This window comes from Chaetodon auriga, chromosome 1 (genome assembly GCF_051107435.1).
Source record: "Chaetodon auriga isolate fChaAug3 chromosome 1, fChaAug3.hap1, whole genome shotgun sequence".
In the NCBI taxonomy this organism is placed as follows: Eukaryota; Metazoa; Chordata; class Actinopteri; order Chaetodontiformes; family Chaetodontidae; genus Chaetodon; species Chaetodon auriga.
Window position 1 is genome coordinate 13140750 of NC_135074.1, and position 27227 is coordinate 13167976.

The following is a 27227-nucleotide window of genomic DNA, read 5'->3' on the forward strand; positions in this document are numbered from 1 at the left end:
TTTATGTCCAGAGTCAGCCAAAAGGGAAATTAATATGAGCACTCAGGCTATAAGATATAAAAAAAAAAAATGTGTAAACATATCTCTTCAAATTATTTTGTAATGATTTTAATGACAAAAAGGTCAAGCATTACTTTAAAGACATAATTGCAGTATACCTCACAATAGATGTTTTTTTTATATGTCATAACAGTGATGGTATGTCTGCATGCACAGTTATTTATTTTGTGACAGGTCCTCAAAAAAGGCCTCAGAGAGGGAAAAAAAAATCACATCATCATGCAAGCGAAGCCATTCTGAGAGGGGAACCATGTTGCAGATTTATAATTCATAATTCTTCAGAGTTAATGCAGTATTCACATGATAATTAGTATTAATTTTTGATTGGTGCCTCGGGGCAGTTCTGCATTGTTGGCCTGAAGAACCTGTGCCATTATTACCTTATTAGTGTAACTGTCAGCCGCCTGTTTTATTTTACAAATGCACATCTTGTATTTTCTTATCAGCTGCTCTCATCAGCGCAGAGCAGCAGTCTTGTTGCTTATCAGCGGCTTTAACAAGAGCCAGTGTCACTTAAATGAGGAAGGAAGCATCTCCGTTTGGACCAGTCAGAACGATGCTCTCACCTGCTGTGTGACCACCTGAACGCACTGAAACAGCTCGTCTGTAAAGAGTTTTGTCCATTAAAACTAAAGAAAAAGAAAAAGAACTAAAACATATACATAAGCCAGTTTATCACTATGCACATCAGAACTGTTAGAACAGCATGGTTTGAGGAAAAACAGCCAACATTTTCATCTGTTTCAGGGGGTGGACAAAACAATTGGAACACCTTGCAATATAATCTAATGTAAGAGTGCAGCAGTTTTCAGATTTAATGCTGCTTCTTCCTATTGTTTCATCTACCTACATGTCAACACATACATCCATCTAAGTAAAAATCATATATATATAATTGATTTAATTTAAACCTTGTTTTTTAACTCCACGAAATAGAGCTAGAGCAGTTAGCCAATACATAAATTGTCCTCTGACTGAAAATGAATCAACCTCTATTCATTATTTATCATTTGAATCATTTTATTCAAGCAAAAATGCCAGTCTCGTCTCCAATGTGTCAGCTTTTATAGACCAAATGATTATTTCATTCATTCGGAAAATAATCTCCATGAAAATAATCATTAGTTGCAGCTTTACCCTGAAGACCAACCACTGAATGCACTCTCAGCTGTACAACACAGCCATAATGTGATCTGCTCAACAGTCCTTTAGCTGTATTCTTGTGCTGTGTGCTCTGCTTACTGACCAGCTGATGACTTCAGTTGTGTCACAATCTGCATGTTTTGTAAAGCACTCATGTTCTCACACCTGAGGGAAGCTTTGCTGTGTGAAGGAAGAGGTTTCAGCATCACTTTGGGGTATTTTATTAACAGGACAGCAGGTGCACGACTCCCTGACCTGCTCCTTCCACCAGCTGCGTGTGTGTGTGTGTGTGTGTGTGTGTGTGTGTGTGTGTGAACATGTGGAGACCAAATGGCAGACTACCAGAGCTCTGGGAAAACTGACCGAGCTTGGCAAATCGACTGGTGACTCTGCTGAACCAAAAGCTCCCTGCTGCTGCCTCAGTCGGCTACTTTCCAGAGGAAACTTTGAAAAGCTGTCTGAATGCAGCTGGATTGTGAAGGCAAAGGGGCGTGCTTTCCTTTCTTCCTTTTTTTTTTTTTCTGTCTCTCAAGTGAAAAAAAGGCCCTCTAGATTGACAGCGCCTTTCATACTGTATTATCCGGCCTGGCTTTTAACTCCAGGAGAACTGTGTTCACAAATTGATGCTCTGCTCCTTTGGGGCTGTAGCTGAAACATTAAATTGTACTGAAATATTCATATGTGAGTGCATTTAGCTGAGAGCAATTGATGTGCGACTCCCCAGACGCCAGATGGAAATGTTGCAGGGCCCCAGCACGCGCTGGCAGACACCCTGAGCTCTGGCCGGGACAGTGATTGTGATTTAGCCAAGGCTACTGAATCGGACTGAGTTGAAGGCTGCTGCATTCAGGACGGCCGATGTCGGTGTCTGTCCCGGTGGCCAGAGAATATCTGGTGTGCTGTGCTGCAAACTAGCGGGCAACTTGAAGGCTATCAAGAAATTTAGGAAAAATAAAAATATGTTTGAAGAAAACCAGTCACTGGTACAAAAAAGAAGTGATTCATGTTGTCAAACAGCCACTTTGTCAAAAACAATTATGGACACAAGTCAGCAGGGATTAGATTTAGATGGACATATCGCACACTCAGATATTTTGTGATTATATAATGGCTAAATTAAAATATTAATGCATTGGGTATTGCTATTGTCATTCTGTTCTATTAATGTTTCTACATGTCTGTTTCTTAAAATGCAGGAGCTCTTTTATAATCTACCTGCACCGTGTTTTGTATATTATTTCATAAATATTCATGCAGTGTGCTCCACCATGAATATAGCAGAAGCTTTTCACAAGACCGAGCTCAGATTTCGTATTTAATTCAAAAAGTTTGTGTTTGGAACAATAAACAACAATAAACAGCCCCTGTGTGTCAGAGATTTGGGAAAATGGATCATCTGTTCACATTTGGAATAAAGATCAGTTTAGAAGTGTGGAAATTCTTCCCTTCAGTCTCTTCAGAGTATGTGTGTAAGTAACTGTGAATGTTTGGTCAGGATGGTTAGGCATTTGTTGCAAAAGCATGACGTTGAATACTATGTATGTGGCTTCAATAGGATTTTAGAAAAATGTTGAATCTGTGGCAGCCATTTCCCTGAAGAGTTGGGCTTTTTACTCAGAAATGTTTGCTAATTTACTCTTCATGTATGAAGTCATGCGTGACTTTACACGCCAGATTGCTGAATTAATTTTGATGTTGTGTGGATTATTTTATTCAGTTCAGAGTGATGCAGTGTCCTCTCTCCCAGAGGACTATCTGAGTTGTGTCTTCGTGTTTATCACATGACTAACGAGCATACATCTTGTGATTGCTTCTCACACATGCAGGAGCAACAAGAGAAATTCTTTTCTTTCTTTGTTTCTTCTCCTTTGGAGAAACACAGGAAAAAAACATTAACTTTACAGTATGCAAATCAGACTCGGGAGTTTGTTTCTGCTTCTCTTTCTGTTGATCGTTTGTTCGCGTTCCTTTTATTAGCAATTTAAAAATGTGATTTGCATTCACCAAAAACTGATTTAATAATTAATATTATATCTCGAGACGACTGAAGTGATTGAGTGCGGTCACTCATTGGGTCTTGTTTCCAGTTCTCTTCTTTTTTTCCCTGCTGTTGACCCACTTTTAGCCCAAGTAGCATCTGAGCGGAGAGCACCAGAAGAAAACCGTATTTTTATGTAAATGCAGAGGAAAAAATCTTCTGTAGCCATGACAACAGTCTCCTGAGTGGATTTCTTCCACCAAGCGAACCTCTGGATCCTGTGCACTTAAGAAATATGTTTCAAAACGAGAACCTGAGAAGCTTTTTAGAGAATGATGTATAATTTATTTGTATTTTTCTCCTGCTTCAGAGCCTCTTGAAAGAGGGTCCTGTGTGAGACGTGTTCTGAATCTGTCAGACCGCAGAAGTAATGCAGCCATGCTCCCCACATGTGTTTGTTCTCAATGAGATTGACCCTTTTTAACATATACCCAGCTGTTCGGTGCCATAGGGCAGCAATTCAAATCTCTTCCACGCACTTGAAAAGAAACAACAAAATCATTTAGGTGTGACTCAGTAAATGTCTCTTAGACAAAACATGAAATGCTGTACATTTACATTTTAATGCTAAGGTCAAGCTAGATTTTCCAGTAGTTCAGTTTCTATCACAGTACCAGACTGTTATGTGAGGACTGCTAATACGTTTTAGTTGCAGTCAGCTAACAAAACCTGCAAGCCTGTAATAACTGTTCTTTGGCCACCTGGGGGCAGCAGAAACAGTAAACACTGACATGTTAAGTTGTCCAACTTGTTAGCAAAGAGTCATTTATTTAAAAATTCAGAAGATACGTAACATTAGTAGTCATTTGGAGTTACGCTTCTGGCCACTTGATGAATCGAAGTCAAACATTCACTCTCTTTTAGCTCTGTTTTGATCTCCACCAACTCCTTAGGTTGTGTGCGCAATACTCTATGACAGTCAGGGGTGGGCAGAGTTTCAAAACGTAAACACATCATCATCAACCACACATTAATGCACACAGTCACCTATATGGAAAAAAGAAAAAAAATAGAAAAGATAAAAGGAAAAGTTTTGAACTAAATTGCAAAATGGTGCCACATCTTTCATCTGTGGTCCAGAATTCTGCATGTTTACCAAAAGGGTAAACTTGTGGGCCAGAAAACTAAAACAATAAGCTAAAAGACACCATGAAGCTCCGTAAGCTGAGAGGAGCCACAAAGTCAGGTGATAATCCTCTGCAGACACCCCTTTCATACACATGTAGTCATGTGATCAATTGTTATTTTAAGAAAATATAAATTCACTGTAGAGATTCTGGATGTGTGTGCTCTGCTGGAAACGGCTTCACGAGGAAGACACTGTGGAAATACAAGGAGGATTTTAAACAGGCTCAGCCTCAACCAAACTCTTCAAAGCAGCTTCATGGAGGTCTAAATCAAGGTGAAATTAAAACCTGGTACACAAACTCAGATAACATAACTCAGTACCATGCTCACTATTCTCTCATCACAGTGGATGCAGGGTGACACAGCCAGTACATTTAAGACATTACACAGAATAAGAAATGGTAAATGAACTTCTGAGCGTCTACTGAGCACTCAAAGCACAAACATGTCACATTCATCCATTCACACACACACACACACACACACACACACACACACACACACACACACACACACACACCAATGGCACAGCCATCGGGACCAATTTAGGGTGCAGTATTTTGGACACTTTGACGTGCAGACTAGAAGAGCCGCCGATCAAACCACCAACCCTCTGATTGGTGGCTGACCTGCTCGTCTTTCACTGGCTGGATTCCTTTGTAAATGAGCTGTACTCATATTCACTCTCTCGACACAGACAGTGTGAGTACACAGTACGTATACCTGCTTACCTGTAGGTAAATTGGCTTCAAATACAATAAGTCACAGCTTGTAAAATAATAAAAATGCAGCATATTTAATTCATTATGTCATTTAAGATTTAAGCGTTGCTGTCTTTGATGTGTGCAGCCCTGACAGAGAAGACTGGAGTCATAATCACATAATCCCAAACACATAATCCAAACATGACCCTCCAAACTGGGACTTCTGTGTTTTTTTATGAATGAATCCTCCACAAAAAGTTTTGTTTTGTTTGCTTTTGAATTTTGTGAACTGAAACTTTATTTAAACAAAGTCAGCCTTTAAACATTACAGTTTAACTCGGATCTTCAGTGAACGTATGCGCTCAGTGAGTTAAAATAATACGTTTTCTTAATGGTACTGAAAGATTTTACAGAAGCTTTTCATATCTGCAGAATTAACATATTATTATATTGGAAGAGAGGAAGGAAGGAATTGGTTAACTGTAACAAAGAGTCAGTAGATGCAAATCTTTTCATCTGATCTCAGAGGCCCCCGTGGTGCCCACAGAAGCCATCCACAGTGTGCTATGGTCTTCTCATAGCTGTGGGATCACACCTGGTTACTGTCGATCCCACATGGTTTTAAGCCTCAAAAGAACATTAATGTATCGCCGGTCCATGTTCCCCTCTGTTAATGAGAATGAAAACAATGATCATGTAATGTTAATGCAGTTAAAGTGACTCCCTCTGTGCCATTATTAAAACATTTTAATTATTAAGTGTCTAATGGTCACTGTTAATTCACTTAGCTTCCTGTGAGTATGACAGGGACTGTACCTCTTGGTTCGTCGGAGAGGTCCCAAAAGCAATTTACTTCTTAGCATGTCTCCTAAAGGTCCGCTCAGTGTCCCTGCCTGTCAAATCGAACACTTAACCCAGGCTGTCCTGATATGATACGTATTGACAAATTGGGTTCATATGAATCATTTAGGCTCGCCTTTCATTTGGCCTTCAGTCTTAAGGGAAGACATTGGACATCACGTTTTGTCTGCAGTTATTAGTGAAATTTACAGATATCTTTATTACATACAAATAATTCAGCTTCATCAGTGAAGCCACTAGGGTGGAGCTGGAAGTTTAACCGTGTGAGTTAACTCTTTTACATGGCTGGTTGAGCTGGAAGGGGCTCGGATTAGAGGCACAGCACCTCCACTTGAGACATTAATACCAAGACAGCTGTGACAGATAGACGCCGAGCCAAGGTTTGGCACCCACATTCAAGAGGATTCCTTTGTGTGCATCGAGAGCCAAGTGGATCATTACTTATTTACTTCTTCCATGGCATGCAATAGGCACTGTTGTTTTTGTAAGCTAGATTGATGTGATGGGTCTAGTAATAGGTAGAAGGTTGCAGATCCAGGTTCTCAACTTACATGATGAAAAAAAAAAAGTTGTCTGCCGAAGACAGTAAACAAATGTCTGTTTGTTTGTTTTTGGACAGTTAATTTTACAGATTCAATTTTATGGACCAGGTCCCAACAGCTCTACATTTAACTCATGATGGTTTTAAAGTAAAATGGAAAGCTTGAAACAGCAAACATGTCTGTGCATTGTTTGGAGCAGCTTTATTCAGAAGAACTCTGAGGTTTGAAGTTTTGTTTTCTTTTAGTATAGTCTATCTTTAGGCTGTTCCATCGATGACTCAAGCTTAGAAGTCATCATCAGTTTAACTCATATTTTACTTATTGAAGTATTAAACAATGACTTTCATTTATTGACAAGTAAACCCCCCTCCTGCAAAATTTATAAGTAAATAATACAGTTTACAGGCTTTTTACATAAGAGGCCTCCAGTATTGGCTGTTGGCCACCAGAATTACTTTATGATTAGATAAACTATGATGGATATGGGACAGATTTCACTTAAACGCACATCCCAAGAGTGATCTTGAGCAGACTGCAGTTGGTAGATATTGTGTTTTTCTCTAAATTGGAAAGTGCAGCATTTTTCAATTGTATTCATGCTTTAAGTATTTTCCTCTCATCTCTCATGGCTTCTGTCTGCTGCTTCTTTTCAACGTGAAAAAACATTCTTGTATAAACCTCTGAATTTATTTTAAACATCTCTATCTGTTGGTCTCAGTTGAGCACATTCCTGGCTCCCATACCCACAAATGAGAGAAGAGGTTGTCTTACGCCTCATCGGTGTAAATGCACCCACTACACTCTCACTCTAGAAAATGAAATAGAAAAATCATTCATAGAAAAGGGGACATTTGCAGCTTCCACAGTATTTTTCTTGGGATTAATATGCAGTTTTGGGGCTGCATTAACCTCTCTGAAAAGGTGTAGCTTGATGTGACTTCCAGTCACAAGTCCATGGTCTACAGAGTACAACATCTGGCCAGTGTCATGTGAATACAGCATCAAGGCTTCACTCAGAGGGATGGGCCTTCTGTTTTGGGGCTACAGACAGAATCTTCTAAAGTAATACTGACAACAACCTTCTGAATACTGCAGCAGTATGTGGAATTGCACCCCATATGCATTTACAAGTGAATCAAATAAGGCTGTTACAGTCCTCATATCCACCACTGCAAATTAAGTACCCAGTTCTCCAAACTTACAACACGTGCTGGTAGCCGTAATAGTTATTAACAATTAAAACATTCTCTGGATACTTGTAAACATCTGACAAGCAACAAAATGGTACAGCAGTTTATCTTCTGAATTAATGATATGAAGAGAGTAATTAGGGAGGTTGACTCCTCTCACGACACACTTCCAATGATTTGACCAATTAGCAGTTGTTGTGACAGGTCTTCCAATGTTAATAACCTTAAATAATTCAGATTTTTCACAATCGTATGCACATAAGGAGATTACACTAATGAAATAATGCTGTACAGTGCAATATGTATCAAGGAGCCTGTGAGATTTGAAAAATGCCCTTTAACAATGTTTTATCCTGCTGCAGTCTCTTAACATTAAGTATCATGTATATTAACAAGAGTCAGTGAAGTGAAAGCAGTTAAGGAAATACTAACTTTTATTTTTGCTATTTTCATTCAAATGACAACACCTGCATTTGGCAATAACTTCCTCCATATCAAGTTTACAAAAGTGTCTGTAAACATTAAAGTGCAAAGAATTTGCTTGCCATTTAGGGCACATATCTTTTAAAGGTTCATGCTACAAGCACTCCAGTCTAGTTTCATGTGAAGAATCCAGTCACTTACCTTTTCACTTCATCCACACAAGAATACCCTACTACTGTTTTTTTCGACAAGTAAAACAAAAATGCTATTCAATCAATTTTGATGATGCTCCATGGTTTCAAATCGAACAAATAGGTGACAGAAAGGCAAAGGTAAAAAAAAGAAAAAAAAAAAAGAAAAGAAGAAGAAGAAATTGGCTGTTTGTGCAGTCGCGCCAGTCTTATGTACCCTGTGGCTGTTTAAACAAAGAACAGCACTGATTGATGTTTCGAGTTGATCATACAAATTAAAAGAAAAAATAACAAGAGAAATGCATTAGAAAAGACTCCTTTTAACTGCTTGAAATTCCAAGAACAGTGTCTTGGTTTGCAACGCTGTTGAGAATTGAAGTTTTTGTTCAATATAGGCTTGAACGGCCCCTTGCTGGTTTTAATTCATGTGAAGTTCAGTGCATTTAGGACCTATTCAAAGTGAGAATTCCTGATGAAGAATGTGTCCGAGAACACATTAGACTCCCCCTAACTGGGATGTTAGAATCTTTGTTGTGCTATTTCAGGGCATTTCTTATTTCAAAAATCCATCAAGGAGGAACACGGGAGGTTGGACAGTATGGCAAAGGGCCTAAGGATTCGTATTGTCATTTCTACTATTGACCTCTGAACACGTCCAGTTAAGGAGCATCAGTGTTAGCTGCAAGCTAAGGCTCAAGCTTGCTCTCGATTGGCTAAGATCGGATTTACACAGCGACAGAAAAATCCCATTTTTGAATCTTATGTGGTCCCTCTCATGAGGTTTGACCGGCCACAGGAGTTCAGATAAATGCTAAACAGGGTGGCAGTAAAAATAGAAAAGACTGTATCTGTGTAAATGTAGCTTATGTATCAGGCATGCGCCCCAGAGGTGTGTCGGCTGGTCCCAGGAGCCGGTACTTTTCGTCCAGGGACGGCTCAGTGCTGCCGCCCTGCAGGTGGATCAGTGGCTTGGTCTGCAACAGCACGCAACCCCTCCCCCGGCCTCGCCTCTCCTCTTGGTTCCTGCGGTTGAAGATGTTTATTCTGTTGTCCAGCTCAGGGCTGGCCTTTTCTGAGCCAGTAGGGCTTGGAAGCTTAAGGTTGACGGGGTCCACTGCCAGGCCCTTTTGAGCAAGACAGGAGTCCTCAGAGAGGGAGGAGAGAAGCTCCTGCACCACCATGCTGGGGTCCCTGCAGGGGTCCTGGCCTGAGAAGGAAGGAGGGCAGCAGCGATGGGAGCTGTAGCTCAGACTGAGGTCCTGAGCTGTGCTGCTGCTGCAGTCTGTCATAGATGAACCCGGGGTGTGGCTACTCAGGCTGTGCGGGCGGGCTGTCAGGCTGCCACTGGACCGTGATATGCTGGTTGAAGCGTCACTTACGGCGGTGCCCACCCGCTCCATAGCAAGCATCGGGTTTGACTGGATGGGATTTGGACTGGTGGGGAGGTGAACATCGATGGCTGCAGTGGTGATGATACGGGCACTCAAGCCAGAAGCTCCAGCATCTTCAAAGACATTGTATACGTTAGAGAAAGTCTGACAACACAGATAAAACAAATTACTTTACACACAACAAGCCCACAGCAACATTCTTTCTGTCAGCCATACAGACAAAACTTAGATATTTACTCAACAGATTTCCTTTGACCCATTAAGGTTAAGTTAATTAAATACAGAGATATAAGATTTCCAGCTATCCTCAGACTCCATGTAAGACTGGTCCAACAGCAAACTACAAACTGCCTCACCAAATGTTTTCTGTGCAGCCAAATCTATGAAGTCTGGGGAGTTTTGACTTAGCAGCCTTATAACCACTTTTACATTTACCACATTTACACAGAACAGCATGTAATAAAGCGAGCGTTCATCGTCACGTACCACTGCTTGCTTCACTGTAGTATTGGCTGATGTAGTTGTTCATGTCATCACGTACAACTGGATCTGAGTCAAAAATAAATGAATAAAAGTAACTATTTCAGCAAAGACAGCTGTGAATAACAAAACATGGCATGTTACCATACCATGAATCTAAACATCGTCCACTCTTTAATGAACCTCTGGCTGCATCAGTGTGTGAATGCAGTGTTTTCCCCATCACCTGATCGCTTGTCTTACAATACCTCCAAACACAACATATTGTTTGGGTTGTAATGTTTTTGTGCTCTGCTATCCACTTTCTATCATCAATAGTATAAAAATATGCCGAATATGCATGTTGTCACTGTTGTACCTATAAGTACATGGTTGTCACACTTTTGACAGCACTCTGTGTTGTTGAATTTTGGGATCACACATAAAGACAAATAATGCATCAAATACTGTTTGACAGTATTTATATATAGATTGAAAACAGAACCACAAAGCGACCTGTCAAGCTATGGTTTAATACAGTGGGACTGACTCACACTGTCAATACTCTGTGTGGCAGTGGCTGTAATTTGATGTCACACCTTTTTGTCCGTTAGTACTTTGGTCCATTTCAGTGTCAACATCGCAAACTAGTCCAAATGGAAAATATCTCTTATGTTTACAACATAATATTGACAGAGATGACTTCTGCCCCAGGCCACTGGTGCTTTATTGGCAAGTGGCCGGGATCACAAACTGCTACGCTGTGCATTAGCTGCACCCTAGTGCACCAGAAATAAACTGGGACAGGGACAGGGTGGGGTTGGTTTCAGGGATGAGAGAAATGGGGGGAAATAAGAGAGGGGGATCTCTTTGTTTAGGCACAGATCCCTCCAGTCTAGCAGGCCACAGCGTGCATGGTGAATGGCCGTGATCTGCTCTGCTCTTCTGTTCGCTTGATTGGCCTTGAGCTCACTGTCCGCTGGCTGAGTGCGAACCCAGAGTACCCTGAGTGCTAGCCCCTGTCCCCGGGGACATGCTGCAGACTCTGATGGGTAATTTCATTTATTTTTCAGTCTAAAATATTAATCCCTGAGCCACCCCAGGAGAGGAAGCATTGCACTCACTAAAACAAGACCAAGACAATCACTCCACAATTAATAACACATGAGTCTAAAGAAGAAAGAATGAGCTGTCCAGCATACATAAAAGGCTCTCCTCCTCTGGCTGTGACAGTCAAGTTACCGGCCTGTCATCTGTCAGTGGAAAAAGAGAGGTGACATCCTGAGTTCCTTTTAGTTCAAATGTAAACTTTCTGATGGGTGAAGTGCAGTTCTACACCACAGGTGAACTGCTATGAGACTAGACCTCAGGAAGATTAGCAGCCACTACAGCTACTGTTAGTACAGATTAACTAACCTAACAGGCAGGTAGATCACAGATCACACTCATCAACAAACGTTCCCGGCCCCCTGAAAATGACCCTACTGAGTCTCCTGATCGCCTGAATTTTCCTCTATGGCCACCAGCAGTTTGTCGTTGGTGGTTTTGAGTAAAATGTCTCAAATACTATTGGATTTCTATCGGTTTTCTTACGTCCAATACTTAAGTTTCTGACTCAATACTTGCAAAATGAACGACTATCCCCTCAGAATAAGCTGCTCTTTGCGTTTGGTGCTAGTTAGCAAATGTTGACATGCTGACACACTAAAATAAGATGATGAATTTAGTGAAAATTAAGTAAATTCAGATGGTAAAAATGGGGGGGAAAAAAACTCTTTTACATCAACATGTTAACACTGTCATTGTGAGCATGTCAGCATTCTGAGTCAATAAGTCAATAACATTTCTGTCGACTCTTAGAATGCGTGGCTTTGTTTAGACAATTTAATAGATACAGTAAGATAATTTCAAATGTTCTTTCCAGCCAAACATCATTCTTCATTGCAATGCCTCTGTTCTGTTGTTACAGTAGTGCTGCAGTACTGTGTGATGTCGCTCCAATCCTCTCTCAGCATCTGAGAGGAAACTCCACTGGCTCATTGATTAACGCTGATTGTCACTAGTTGTTCTGCAATTCTACATGGTTTAGTACTTTGAGGTGGCAAAAACCCTCAGTCTCCTGGGTCATTCATCCTTCTGAAGTCCAAGAGCTCCAGATAGTTTGATGGCACACTGCAGGTGAGTGTGAGAGAAGCTCACTGAGACTGCATGTGCAATACTGAGCAATACAAATAAACTTGACTTGATTTGAGTTGTCCTGACTTGACTTGAGCCCTGTGGCCTGAGTGTGCATCCCAGTGACCATGTTTCTGTAAAAAGCCCCACTTGTTTCTGCAAGAGCCAGATTTCCCACTATGCCCTTGGGGTAATATTGTGGGCGCCGTGGAGCCTCCTGGTGCCCTATTGTGGTTTGCAGGTGAAGGGGAACAGATGTTGACAGGAGCCCACTGTCTCCTAACAAGGCCCAATGCACAGAGCACTCTGTACCTGAAATAGCCCAAGTGGTCTGGACCAGCTAGGCTGGCTTTGCCACGAGGGGGGTGGTAAGAGAGATAGTTGGGGCATGACAGAAGCTCAGGCAAGCTGACGTAGTGTCAGAGAACATGCTTGTTTTCTCCAGGATTCACCAGATCCTAAAAGCTTTTTTGCCCTCATATTGATCCCAGAGCGCCTGCGGTCAGATGGGTGTTGTGTGCGAGCTTGGAGGGGCTAAGAGGCTGGCCTCGAAGATGCTCCAGGGCTACTGCTCCAGATTAACTGTACACTGCTCTGGCATCAAGTTCACCTGATGTTACACTGTTAGAGACTTTTTGTTCCACATAATTATGTACATACTTTATGCTGCACCTCTCTCCTGGTTTGTCATGCTGCTTTCTCAAGCAAACACTGCACCTGGCATGGTGTGTATTCAAATAAGCTATATTTTTAAGGCCATATTCTTTGGTCTTTTGTATTCATTTCCACTTTGTGAAATACTGTTTTACTATTAGTTCTAACCTACTGCATTAACTTCACTGCAGATCATTTTGGAGCCAAAATTTGTGTCAGAGGAATTCTACATTAAAAATGTTCATTTTCTTTCTTATGTTCTTTACAGCTGTATCGGATGTATCCTTTATTTCACAAACCTAATCATTTTACATTTAGGTTTCACCAGAACAGTTCTGGTATCTTGTGAACAGTCCCTAAATACTCAGCCTTAGGAACCACACTGTACCTGCAGTGGCATGAGGCTCCCTGGGGTTCCTCTGGCCTCCCTCATCGTCAGACTCCCCAGGAGTCAATCCCTCTACAACCTGAAAACTTCTCCCTTGTTTGCCCCACACGTGGTGGATCTGCATGGCTGCTTCACGTTCTGCCGCGAGGTCCAGGTCCTGCTGGGCCAGATGTGCCCTCAGCTGCCTGATCTCAAACTGGAGACGGTTGGTGTGCAAGCATACAAAAAGAGAGAAAAGCAGAATGTTGAGGGTATGAAGACACGAACAGATAAAGTAGAAATGGATTTTTGGAGAAATGGATGAGTGAAGAGGAAAGGAAAAAGGATGAGGAAGGCTGGAAATTGGAGATAGGAGGAGAGCAAGAAGAGATGGAAACAGAATGGATAATAAGAGAAGAGAGAGAAGAAGGACGGACGGACTGAGTGTCACCGTCCCGGATAAACAGCATAAACACAGAAGAGCAAAACTCCTAAAACCTCTTTAAATCGTCTGGATTGGAATCGATGTTGAGATTTTGTCCAGACGTGACAGTTCATATTCAAAAACATCAAAATGATTTACTGGTGAACTGTTTTCAGCATTATATGTGCATTAAAATCTAATTATGTGTCTGGTACTTTGTAAAACCGTGGACTTCACTGACATACAACTGTAAGGTTTCTCGGCTCTGATTTCAGGGTTTTTTGGCCTTGAGGATCCTGTCAACTGGCCAGAAACCACTGCAGCAATGAACTCTGTGAAGAGAAGTGAATATAAAATAAAGAAAACAACAGCAAAATGCTAAAGTACCCACATTTACAAAGTCTACATGCAGGGAGTTTGTATTACTCTTATGCCAACTGAAACCTATATTCTTAATATACCTGCTGTCAAATCACATTTTGACTGAGGTCATATATGAATTTGTAGGAAAACGTATAACCTAATGTGTACATTAAAACAAGAATTTTTGGAGGGATCCGATCATTTATGACAATTAGTTAATTCATTTATTTATTGTATATGTCTGGTCTCACTTGGTCAATTGAGGGTTAATTCTTTATCAATATTTATTGTAGTCTGCGTTTTCCTGTATGAGATCATCAGCGTGTGCGCTCTGAGGACTCATGCTGCTGAAACGTGTGGAAGGACTGGACCTGTTTGTAAGCTATTGCTGCCCTCCTCTGGTGGTAGATGAACCTACAGTTTCCCACAAGACCACAAGCATCATTTGTCTCTGTGTAGCCTTAATCAGACCAGCAGTGTTGTAAACCATTCAACATGACAATCTACAGACTGTTTTCGTTTTGGTTACATGGATGGGTGGTTGCATGGCTAAAACACGGCTGTAAAAGTTTTGCAGTCGTGTCAACCATCATGCAAGCTGAGGCTGTGCACAGTTTGTTGTGTGTTGTGCATGAGGGCCCATACTCTGCTCCTGTGATAATTTAAGCCCAGTTTTGGGTGGATTTCTGTCATCCGGTTTTCTTTCAAGCTAATTTTGTGGATGTGTCTGGGGAAATGTAGCCTGGCTGTAAGGTTAAATCGGAGGTGTCTTGCTACTCACAGCCTGTTCCTGGCAGATCTGAGTGAGACGCTCCAGCTGCTCCTCTCTCACAGCCTTGGTCTTCTCACACTGCTGGATCTCCAGTTCCATCTCAACTTTGACTTGTAGCACATAAGCTAACAAAGAAGAGGAGAAAGATGGAGAGTTTTAAAACAAAGATAATAAGAATTCTTTACATCGCTAAGCTACACAATGAAATTCCTTAGGTAATATAACAATGGAGATGTCATTAGGAGACGAGAAGGACAGGTCTCCACAGGACTGGACGTTTCAAACCAAGTTTTTAAAAAGTGAGAATTTATCTGTCATAATTTGTCAAATCAGACTTTAAAAGTTTCTTTTGCAGTGCTGTTTTATTGTTTTTAACACTGTTAATTTTCATTAATTTTCATTTTTATCTTATCTTTCATTGACCAGACTATTTAATGAACTGTCCTTGACACAAAGCAGCTAATTTACTCGAAGGACCAGTGTGTGGGATTTAGCAGCATCTAGTAGTGAGGTTGCAGGTTGCAACCACCTGAATACACATGGTTCCACCCCTCCCTTTCCAACCTACAGTGGCCATGAATCTCTGAAAAAAACGCAAAAGGTCCTCTCTAGAGCCAGCGTTTGGTTTCTCCGTTCTGGGCTACTGTAGAAACATGGCGGTGCAACACAGCGGCCTCCATGGAAGAGGACCCGCTCCCTCTGTAGATGTAAAGGGCTCATTCAAAGATACAAAAACACAACAGTTCATATTTTCAAGTGATTATACACTTGTGAAAACATACTGATGACTATGTCTATGATTTTAATTAATTTATTAAATGCTTCCTGGTGAAGTATAGGAAGTATAGTGCACTAACATATCAGAAGGGCAGCATGCAGGGACTGAGGCATCAACCACTTAAATCCTATCTTGATCAATCAGTAACTCTGATACCTCTTACAATCTGACTACACATTTTATTTATACATGACACACTTTCAGGAGCAGGATGGGAAGGTGCACCTAAAAAAGGACAGTGAGAGTAAATTTGGATACCTGTTGTCATCACAGGTGGCAGACAGTCAGTCCTCACACCTCTCTGTGATCACATTTGCAAGTCAGCCACATGACATCACACATACTGTGTATCCTGATGGGGAATGTTGCTATGGGCAACATAAAGAGGTGAGACATGATCAGTAACTGTACTCGTCCTATTCCAATATGTCTGTTGTTGTTGTTGTTGTTGTTGTTGTTGTTGTTGTTGTTGTTGTTGTTGTTGTTGTTGTTGTGATTGTGGATCTGAACTATTATGAGATTCACCTGCTTACTTTGTCAGAACACAAAGAGGAGAATGAAACAGCCTTTGTGATACTAAGGGGGGGGGGGGGGCAGAGCAAAGCACGCAGCCATCGCCACATGCTCATTGTACCTATTTATAGCCATGCTGGCACACACACACGTTTGCAAAGTGGGGACATCAGAAGGGGTCAGTCCAGTCAGAATTCAAACAGGCATGAAAGGCTCAATCACAGGTTCATCATTTTGCCACAGTAATAATTCATTTGTGCTCCTGCATATTGTGTCTGTGTCAGTTTGTGTGTGTATGTCCATGCGTGTGTGCGTGCATGCTACAGCTGTACTGACAGCTTCTGGCAGTACATGCATAACAGCGTAATTTACACCACGACTGATTCCACAACTTCACAGAGGCCAACACAAGGCCCAGCTCCGCTCTCTCCTCTCCTGGAGTCAAGTGTGTCACTGCTTAAACAAACCTGTGCCACTTACATGACACACCAACCCAGAAACTCCTGTTGCCCTGCGTTTCATACTAATGTAGGTCTGTGCACGGATCACTTTCACTGTCTGCCCGTATATGTTTTGTACATTACAACGGAAACACTCCTCACCATCATGTATTCATTCACCGTTTACTATTATGGCAGACACAGTGACTTTGGTGAACCGGCTCTGTTTAAAGCACTGCTGGTTTCACTGTCTTCATATTTGTCTTTGAGTTCTAAAGTCAGTGCAGAAGTTGGAAAGGAAGACATTCATCATTTCAGCATTTCATTTTTTTTACATGCTTGAGCGGGTTGATATTTCCCATCACTCTGCTTATGAATTCTACTTTCTTGTTCAAGTCCTTACAAATTCTGCTGCAGTTCACTTCTCTTTATTTCCACTCCCATCGGACTGACACACACGTTGCCACTATTACACATCAAGATAATTCTGCCAGAGACTCAATCTTTCTCCTATGATAACCAAGCCGGGCCCTCAGGTGTACATTTATTGGTTTGAGTGTGATTGTTTTCCTCTGAGGTGTGTTACCGCCTGCCTAGCAAGGAAAGTCAATCACTCACAAATATCAAACCCAACAGGTCGAGGTGTGCGGCAGGAAAATCTCCAGTTCATTCCCTGGAAACCAGCACAGCAGCTGCATGTTAAGAAGCAGGAAACATGCTCCTGTTCGGCGGGTTTTGCCAGAGTAAACTGGAATGATGTTCAAAGCTGTATTGTATTAATTCCTGAAATTATAATCATGTCATTTTGATGTGTACCTTTTAGTTCAATATGATTGATCTTTAAAAAAATGTATGAAAGGTTGAAAGATGTTATACAAATGAAGTTTTATTATTATTATTATTATTATTATTATTATTATTATTATTATTATTATTATTATTTCCTAAAATATATTGCTTTATGGGCAAACAACCCTGTCCACTGTCTCACTGCAGCTGATCCTGTATGCAGTCAGAGGCCTGTGGTGAGGGTGACCTCCGAACAGATATCGAACCAGGCAGCATTAGCATATGGGAGAACAACCACTATATTCATTATGGCCTCTCTGAATCTACTTAACCAGGCCCTTACAATCAATACAAGTTAGAGTAGCAGAGTGGCAGCAATTTACCATGAGGGATGATCAATAGTGATATTGCTCTGAATAGTAAATAATTTGTATAATCATGGAGGGAATGGGGTCATTTAGCTCTTCAAGGTAAGCTGATTTTTATGCATCTGTGTAGTCCCTTTGAGTTAAGAAAGACTGGCTGTTTCATTGAGTTGCTCCACAAGATAAATTGGTGGAGGCTTAATAAGACAGCTTTGATAGACAGGAGGTTTTTTGCCTGCCTCACCATCAATGATCCTCTTGACCCTCCAGATACGTAGAGTGATGATGAGACTGATGGCATCCCACGGGCTGCTGGGCCCGTTGGCCACCGTGGAGGCCACCATGGGGGCCAGGGACAGCACGATGACAGCTCCATCAAACACCTGAGGGGTCATACACACAAACACATGTACAATTCAAATACTGTATGTGCAAATGTTGTTGTGTACCAGAGGCGCCTGCCAGCAACCACTGGCCAACCCTAGAGCCCTGACCTCGTAGGGTGGGCTTAAGTGGGAAGTTTGTTCATGTATGCATGCGCAGTAGGTTGCTTTGAAGGAATAGTGTGAAATGTCTTCTTCACTTATTTACTTCCTTGCAGTTAGAGTTAGATGAGAAGATTGATACCACTCAAATGTCTCTGCAGTAAATATGAGGCTACTGAAAAGCCTTAATGTTGAACAAAGCTAAGCTAACCGGCTGTGCTGCTGTAGCTTCATATTTAAGACACAGACATGTGTGGTACTGATCTTAGAACAGGTGGCCAAATTGAAAATAATATCTGACACTGACAGAAACTGAAAACTGGCCATCAAGATCTGCCAATAAACACAGAACACAAGCACTAACCTCAACTTTGTTCTCTATGTAGTCCCAGATCCCGAGCACTACGATTCTGAAGACAGTCTGAGACAGACAGAGAGAGATAAATGAAAGCATTAAAATAGATAGGTGAGGGAGTATGCTGATACATATAAAAAGCTCTTGTGATATTCTTAGTCTTCTGAGTTGTCATCACATCCAACAAGCTTTGTCAAGATGTGTGAACATAGACTAAAAACTGAGAAGACGCCTGTGTGCTCTTATTTTCTTCTTCAAATTTTTTTTTTCCAAAAATGTGTAGCTAGAACCCTTAAAATAGCTCCAAGTAAAAGGAATAGCTGAATTTGATTAGAGTAAAATATGTTGCAGCTAGAAAATAGTAAATACATGCACAGACACACAGAATGACGTCACGGATTTACCTTTGACACATCACAGGAGAGAGAGGACAGTCCTTTAAAAGCACTTATAACTAGCTCTTTGATAAAGCTTTTATAGCCGTGGCTAATCGGTTCCCCAATCTTTGACCTACAAGAGGACAACATAACACTTGCAATCTGATCACCTATCACACTGTACATTGTGCTAAATGCTGCTGGTTGTGTGGGACCCTTTGTTGAGCAGGGCCATTGATTTACACTCCAATTAGCTTGGGGTGTCATGTACAAGCAGTCTTGCTAATCCATCATCTGGAGCTCATGTTGAACAACAGCACTGGTGTCAAGTGAGACGTGCGGGGACTCCACCCACATGTTAGAATCCTGTTTTCCGATTGGTGCAGAGGGAATGCTACATATATGTAACACCATTCCCAGATGACTCTCCCTCTGTGATGTCAGTGGGCGAGGTGTTTGGATGGATCATATCACTGTAACCTCATCCCCACTGCTCATTAAGCTCAGCTTTAATTATTGCTCCTGCTGGCTCACTGGTAATTAATGTTTGGTTTAGGGCATTGGGGCTGAGGCTGTCAGGGTAATTGGTTTGCACTGGAGTGGAGGCCTGTGGGCCAAATTCTCCCCTCTCCATTTTGTTTTTCACCACTCCACAGTGACGATTAGACATTATTTTATCAAACAATGGCTCAAATTTTATTAAGACCAATTACAATTATGGTTCAAACAATAGACATTTTACTGTCCATTCAGCCTCAGGGTAGCATTTCTGATGCTAAAGCTAAATCCTGACAAGACAATGAGGGAAATTACTTGGCAGCCACAAACTTTCGTTCCCTTAGGCCTGTACCTGGTTTGCATTGCTGTTGATAGGATATAATCTACAGTTAAAGAAAGTTTAGTTTGGCTTAATTCAATTATGTGACCATACAACAACGAACAACTTGTACAAGAGACCAAGAACAGGGAGTAGGGAGAATAACAGAACTAGAACTATGAAGATTTTTATCAATGGTGGCACCAGAAATAAGGTTTTATGGACAATAAAGACATGTCTCACCTCTGAAAAGAAGAGTGACAGGATGATAAGGCTGATCCAGTGGATAATGCTGGCAAATTGGAAAGCATTGGAAACTGTTGAGAGAAGAGACAGAGCAAATTTAACCAAGAGGAGGACACAAGAAACAATACAAGGAAACAAGGTCTGCGAGGTGAGCCGGCAAATGAATTCAAGTTAAGAAATTCAAATAATATAACTGTCTTAATTCCTTTCATTCTGATTTCAAGAAGAAGAAGAAAATCTTCTTTTTTTCTTGTTTCCTGCCTGAATTAATTTTGAACCTTTACCCATATCACTCCTCTCTTTGACATTCAGTCCATCAGCATTTTCCATCCATTAATCCCGAGCTCCGACCTGTATCTACCCATGTCCTACACCACTAATGTCTCTGTGCACTCACTCACTCCCGGCTTATCGTCCACTCCTCTATTTGTCTTGCGGGACTGGCAGGAGACGAAGCACTAGATTACAACACATCTGAAGTGACTAGAGTCCTGCAGTCCCCGCAGCGAGACTCAGGTATCATCAGAGCTGGATGCTGGCCAGTAATCAATGGGGACATGTGCCTGCTGCCATTGACAAGAGACTTGGTTCATTATCACCTTTCTCCATCACTCTCCATCACGAACATTTACCATCCACCACCACCAGCTCCTCTGTGACTGGCAAGACTGCACACACAACGGTGATGGAAAGAGTGGACACTAAATGCATATGTGTGACTGTTAAATATAAATCACATGACTATTATGATGATTTCCACAACATGCACAGGTAATACATCTTCAGACATGATCATTATAAATTGTCAGATGTAATGTGGTGAAAAACAATGAGGGACAAAAGTCAAGCTCGTATATTGACACTGTCACAGTGATCAATATTTATTTTTTTCAGATTTCTTATTTTTTTGTGAAAAATGAATTGCAGTGAATTAGAAAGTGCCTCAAAATTGTATTTAAGTACAGTGCTTGAGCAAATGTATGTTGTTACTTCTCAGAGTTGCACAAAAGGATGTAGCAAACTGCACACAGAGAAGAAATACAACTAAGCCTTCAAATCAGGACCTTTTTACTGTGACATGCTCTTCCTTAGATCTTCTTATGTCGATCATACTGAGGTATGTCTAAACCTTGAATCTTTATCATGGGTTTAAGAGTGTATCAATGAAGATGTGCAGCAAATTCTCTGAATCTGACCCTGTCAGCAGGGAGGTCACAGTGCAGGAGCAGCACTGTAAGGACATAGTGGGTGGATGCTCAAGGACACTACAGCATTTAACTCCCCACTGCTGGTGTGTGTGGCACCAGATGCCTCCCAGGTGTTTTATGGACGTCACACAGTGTATTGCTGGAGAGAAATATGCATGCTCAGCAAAACCTCCTCCGAAAATAGGAGAAATAAACAAATAAGCAGCAAGGCACGCTATTTACATTGTAGGAGTTTGGTGTCTATGAGCAGCTCCAGAGACAGGAAGAGCACCACCAGGATGACGCAGGCCACCAGGATGCAGTTGAAGCCAGCGCTGAGCAGACAGACCTGCCACAGGGCCACTCGACGGCCACAGCAGGGCTTCAACCAGTTGGACCTGAAGAGAGTGAACACAAAAAAATCAATCAGGTTTTTTACAAGAAGTAGATTTGTATATGTCTGTGTTATTCTGACGTATTTCTAGACTACACAATACAAAAAACAGAGATAATAATTCAACTTTGACAGCCTCAAATGATATTATCTGAGGTCAATGTATTGAGACCTAAATAAAACGTATGCTTGCTTTGAATCCCAGGCTAACTCCAACACTGAACAAGGTTTCAGTGGTATTTGAACTCCCTGACATGGCCAACAGAGGGCAGTAGTTTACACTTCTGAAAGGTGACGCCTGCTTAATCCCAGCAAAGTTTGGTGGTAATGGCCAGAGCAAAGGGAAAGGAAGCCTGGTCAGAGACAGCATTGACAGAGGAAGGGACAGTGAAGCTCTGTGAACTAGTGACTTGACCATCAGCCGTAGGTGTGACTGGAATATTGATCGACTCCTTTTTACATGGTGAAGAAGGGAGTCACTGTAGGGGATGCTGCTTAGGAGGAAGCATTTCAGAAAAATCCATGGCCTGAGACACAAGTGAAAGATATAAACAGAAATTCAATTGAAATTCACATCTACATATCAATGGGTGAGTTGTTTGTTTTCCTATGGAATAAGTCTTTTCAATGAAACATCACACTCACAATCTCCTGTCTGATGGAAAGTCATGCTTTTATCTCAGATAATTTGCTCCAGAGAAAATAGTAGATGAAAAAAAAAAAAAAAAAAAGCGTTATTTCGCCAGGTACTGTAAGAATCCAGCATTTAGGCCATTAAAGTGTCTGGCAAGATACTCAATGCTATTTTGAAATAGCGGTTAGTCTTACAGACCAGCTACTACAAGGGCTGACAGTAGGAGATGAGAGAAACAATGCCTCTCACCAGCTCTCCAGCTGGAGTGGAAAGTTGGCTCAGCCCACTACCTTTCCCTTCTCCCCATGTACTGGCATGGAGGAGACAGACATTGGCAGAGCATTTCTCTCCTCTGATCATGTCTTCATTCCTTGGCATGGTGCTAATATGAGCTGCATCGGTGGCAAAATGGCTCAGTTTTCACTGTGGCTTCAAAACTGATTTTGCTGCACTCATTACGGAAGAATTTGGATATTTTATCTGTTTTAATACCAGTTATAGCCTATTAAACCACACTGCTTTCTCACTGAAAAACTGGTGGAGGAAGACATGTGCTGTCTTTGAAATGGGTTTTGTAAGAACAGTATTTGAATGAGATGAACTAGGCATCTGTCATTAACGCTTAGAGTACTGGGATGAAACAAATCAAGTCATAATAGAAGTCCTACTTTTACCTTTCTGTTTGCTGTGTAACTAACTTTAGAAAATCAGGCTCTACAATGACAGATTATACGCTATTTTGATGAAAGGAGTGGAGGATTTCTTGGCTGCCTCCCAGTGTAAAGCACATGACTACAAAACAGATCCAGAGCATTTAATGTGGTTGATTCAATGCTGTTGCAAAACTATCCCCATGGCGAGAGGGGTTTTTCACGTGTCACCTCCTCATCTCTGACATATTAACGTGTACTCAGTCAGTGGAAGAGGCCACACATGTGTCTTTTTTTACCCTGTGTGTATCACTCTTTGGCTATTTGGTCAAGAAGAACTTTTGAATTCTCGCACAACCTCCACAACAGATCAACGGTCAAAGTTGAATGTACCTTAACTGAATAATGGACACAACTAATGAAAACTGGCCTGACATGTAAGCAGAATTCTGCTCCATATGCACCAGCCAGAGCTGGAACTAGACACTGTCTTCCCACTTTAGGTCCTGTTACTCTTTCTCTAGTACAGCACCACCAGAGTTGTCTTAAATCTCGTTGTACACCACGTATAATGACAATAAAGGCATTCTATTCTCTATTCTAAAAAAACACCGTTTTCATGTTAGGCATAGATTGATGGTGAAGGACTACTGGGTTAAAATAGCTGTCATAACCTGTTTCAGGAATTGTCTGACCCCAATAAGAGACCCTTTCTGAGGACACAGGACATCACTGAAAGAATAAACTGCAGTAGAGCAAAATGAGCACATTTGTTCTCCCAGAGAATCACATTTATTTAGCGATAAGGGAAATGTTCTCAGCAGCTGTTGAGTTGATCACTCCACCCACCCATTGGTGTTTCAGGGGAAAGTATTCGTTCAAAGGCTGGCATGGGCAGAGCCACAAGCCTGTAAACAATGCACAGCTAATCTAATAAAGGCGTCATCATGCTGATAGCAATCATCTTCTTGGCTTTGGGTGGGGTGGCACAAATGCGCGAGCCCCAGATGGTGTAGAATCTGCTCCTCCAGAGTCTCGGCGAGACTCTGTGGATGCCAGGTATCGTGTCGTCCTGAGAGCCAGCCTACATGCCAACCTATACACTGTAAACACATAATCACTGTATGCATATATATTTCAGTACGAATAAATATGATATACTAGGTACACTGTAGGGCTGGTACAAAATGGAAAAGTGACAAACTGATGACATGTTCTTGGACATTTAATAATGAACGATAGCAGATGCACATTTTCTTAGATTTTGCATGAATTTGCATCATCATCTGACATGGTGAACAGGATTAGCTGGAGAAATTTTGGACATGTTCGCGAGCTAAAATTTAACTTCATTTCAACATCAGTGAGTTTGATGGTTCGTGGCTCAGAAGCCTTGACGTATAAAACAAACAACTTTGTTAACCAAGCTAAACTTTAGAGATCCTGAAATGACGTATGAGCAATGACCAGCCAGTCACAACTACAGGCCTTTTAAATCACCGTCCAGTCACATATCGTCAATACTCATTTCAACAACACGTCTGCAGCAGTTTATTTCTTATGCATGCCAGTCACGCCCCACAGTATACGCTATCAAACTTAAAGGAACTAGAAAATCAAGCAAAAGTAGCTGCTGTATTATTTCCCTGATTTTCCCTGAGGTGTGTTTGTGCACCACAAAAAACCCAAAAGATGAGATGTGAGGCAGACGTGAAAAATCTTTCTTTCAACCAAATTAAAACTGGAAATGAGAAATTGATAAAATAATCGTTGCAGTTGACGATGTAAGAGGACTTCATATTTAATTTCCAAATGCAATAAAAGGAAGACATCATTATTTCATTGAGGAGACTTAAAGCATTCCGGTTTTGTTCACGGGACCATTAAATAAGACACATAACTCATTGTTTCTTCATTTAAACATGAACTGAGTGAACGGTCTCCTTCAGCTATGCATTGCTTTCCATTCAAATATTCACTCACTGCTGCTGATCTGCTCTACGAGAGCCGTTTGAATTTAGTGTCTTGCTGAAGGCCACCTTGACAGTAGTTGAAGGTGAGGAGAGTTATTCATTCACCCTCTCCACCCACATTTTACATGAGGCTCTGGGGATTCGCACCAGTCAACCTCCAGTAATAACCTTCTCTAACCTTTATGGATTTGTGGCTACTTCCAGCAGCACACAGCAGTACAGCAGAGTCTCATTTAACCAAAGCCTTTTTATCAGATCTGATTGTGTAAACATTAATAAATGCAATATTCAACACTGAGAGAATGTATTCTAAAAATGTCTCACCAACAATGGTGTTTCCTTGTTGAGTCATGTTAGTGCATGTGACACTGCAGGCAGTTTTGGAGTATGTTTTATTTTCATTTTACGCTGGAAAAAGAAAGCAAAAAGAAAGAAAATCCATGCTTTTGAGTCATCCAAACATTTCACTGGTTCAAATAACCTCCATTTCCAGAGGTTATGGTTTAGCAAACCTCCACCATATGATTAGATAGTCCATCAAAGTGCATCTTATATCAAATGATTTCATGCTTCATTCAACTGCTGCAGGGAAGTAAAAATAAGAAAAAAAATTACCAGAACAATAAAACTCCTTGAGTGGGAGTAGTAAAAGTAAGTGGTAAGAGTGAAGAACTCTTCTCATAAACTTTAGAGCGGTACAGTCTCCTCAGGCTTGAACAGCATAGTGCTGCCAATCACAATGAATACTACTGAGTACAATAGTTCAAGAATAGTTGCTGTAATTTTTCTATTTCCCTATTTTGTATCTGAGTGACGGTGATACTGGTGAGACAACATACCGGATAAACCAAAAGGTAAAGAAAAATGTTTTCTTTCTCTGTCAGGTTCGTCTCATAATGTTATCAGACACTTTGAATAATAATCTGAGCCTGCAGTGGCAAAAACAAGCACTTTTAGTGGACGCACAATGATGGTCCCCAACAGTCTGGAGGGATCACATTATGTCAGTAATAAGCAAGGAAACTTTCTGTTTACATGTTTACATGTTTACATGTACAGGATACATGATACACAATTTTCACAGTCAGACTAGCTGTTTCCAGTCTTCATGGTAAGTTAAGATAATGGGTCAAACAGGCATAAGGGTAGTATCAAACTTCCCATCTAAGTCTCTGCAAAAAAGCAAACAAGCTTATTTTCCTAATGTCAAATTATTCCTTTAAACTCCTTGGTGTAAGAGATGTGTTTCCCTACCACTGCCTGGGGTTTAATCCAACCAACATCCAGTAAAAGGCAAATCTTGCCATGCAACATGTCTTTAACGTCCACACAGACTTGAAGAAGGAGTTCATGAGTTACTGTTCATGAGTCTTTAGGCAGAAAGGAAAAAGTACATTTCCCCTTAAAACTGTCCATTTAAGCACAGCATCTAGCAACCAGCGCTCTGCTTGTTCATAATGCATGGCAAGACGGCATCCTGGCAGAGATCAAATCTATACCTGAGGATATTAAAATAAGTCAACAAGGCAATAAACCTGTAAGTTACAATCTGCCCAGTATTGATAACATGCATCTTTTTTTACAGGCTAACAGCACTGCACGGCAATGCATCTCACACACACACACACACACACACACACACACACACACACACACACATAAACGAGGGACGTGAGTTCACAGGCAGTGTGAAGACTCAGCTTTGATACGTGAGACAAATAGGCTAAATTCAGTGAATGTGTGTGTGTCCTTACTTCAAGTCATGCCAAAACTAGCCCAGCCCAGAGGGGACGCAGTCAGACGCTACTGGTGACACATGCAGTATATTAATGAGTCTTATTAAAGCAACAGAACAGTGGCAAATGTTGTTTCTCTGACCCGCTCAGCCCTGACGGCCTGACAGAACCACCTGGCCCAAGTCACTAGTCGACAAGCGCATACAGCGGACAAGGTCACTCCTCAAACTGCTTGTTTTCAAACTCACTTTGGCGTCATGGATTTTGCAGCCTAATATTGATCTACAAAACGGTGTCAATTAAGTCATGTTGCAATTTTAGACAAACTGCAAGGCTTCATGGACACAAACATAGAGCGCAAAGGCTCTGTCTTCATTTGCTCTGCCTTTGCATTCCTGTCATTATCTCTGCTGCTTTTCTTCCATATCCACTCCTTCTTTCTCTGCACCCCCTCTGCTGCCGGGTGTGTGGGGCAGGTTGATATAGCTGTCAGTGTTTCCAACTGTTGGTGAGATTGAGTGGAGCTGGACAGGGAAACAGAGGAGGGAGATTAAATCAGGCAAAGTAATCGATACCAGCATGTGGAGTGAGCCACCAAACACT

General features: G+C 41.3%; 1 protein-coding gene across 1 annotated transcript in view; it reads right to left on the reverse strand.

Moving 5' to 3' along the window:
- Positions 1–8082: 8082 nt before the first annotated feature.
- The window catches only part of LOC143339160 (transmembrane protein 266-like), a 47069-nt gene continuing 27924 nt past the window's right edge, over positions 8083–27227 (reverse strand). Inside the window, exons 4-11 of the mRNA XM_076760274.1 lie at positions 21481–21635; positions 20048–20121; positions 18620–18676; positions 18015–18153; positions 14895–15010; positions 13348–13543; positions 10158–10220; positions 8083–9784 (exon numbers count right to left, since the gene is read on the reverse strand). Of these exons, the coding sequence (XP_076616389.1) occupies positions 9144–9784; positions 10158–10220; positions 13348–13543; positions 14895–15010; positions 18015–18153; positions 18620–18676; positions 20048–20121; positions 21481–21635 (1441 nt within the window). The 3' untranslated portion in view covers positions 8083–9143. The remainder of the gene's footprint in view (positions 9785–10157; positions 10221–13347; positions 13544–14894; positions 15011–18014; positions 18154–18619; positions 18677–20047; positions 20122–21480; positions 21636–27227) is intronic.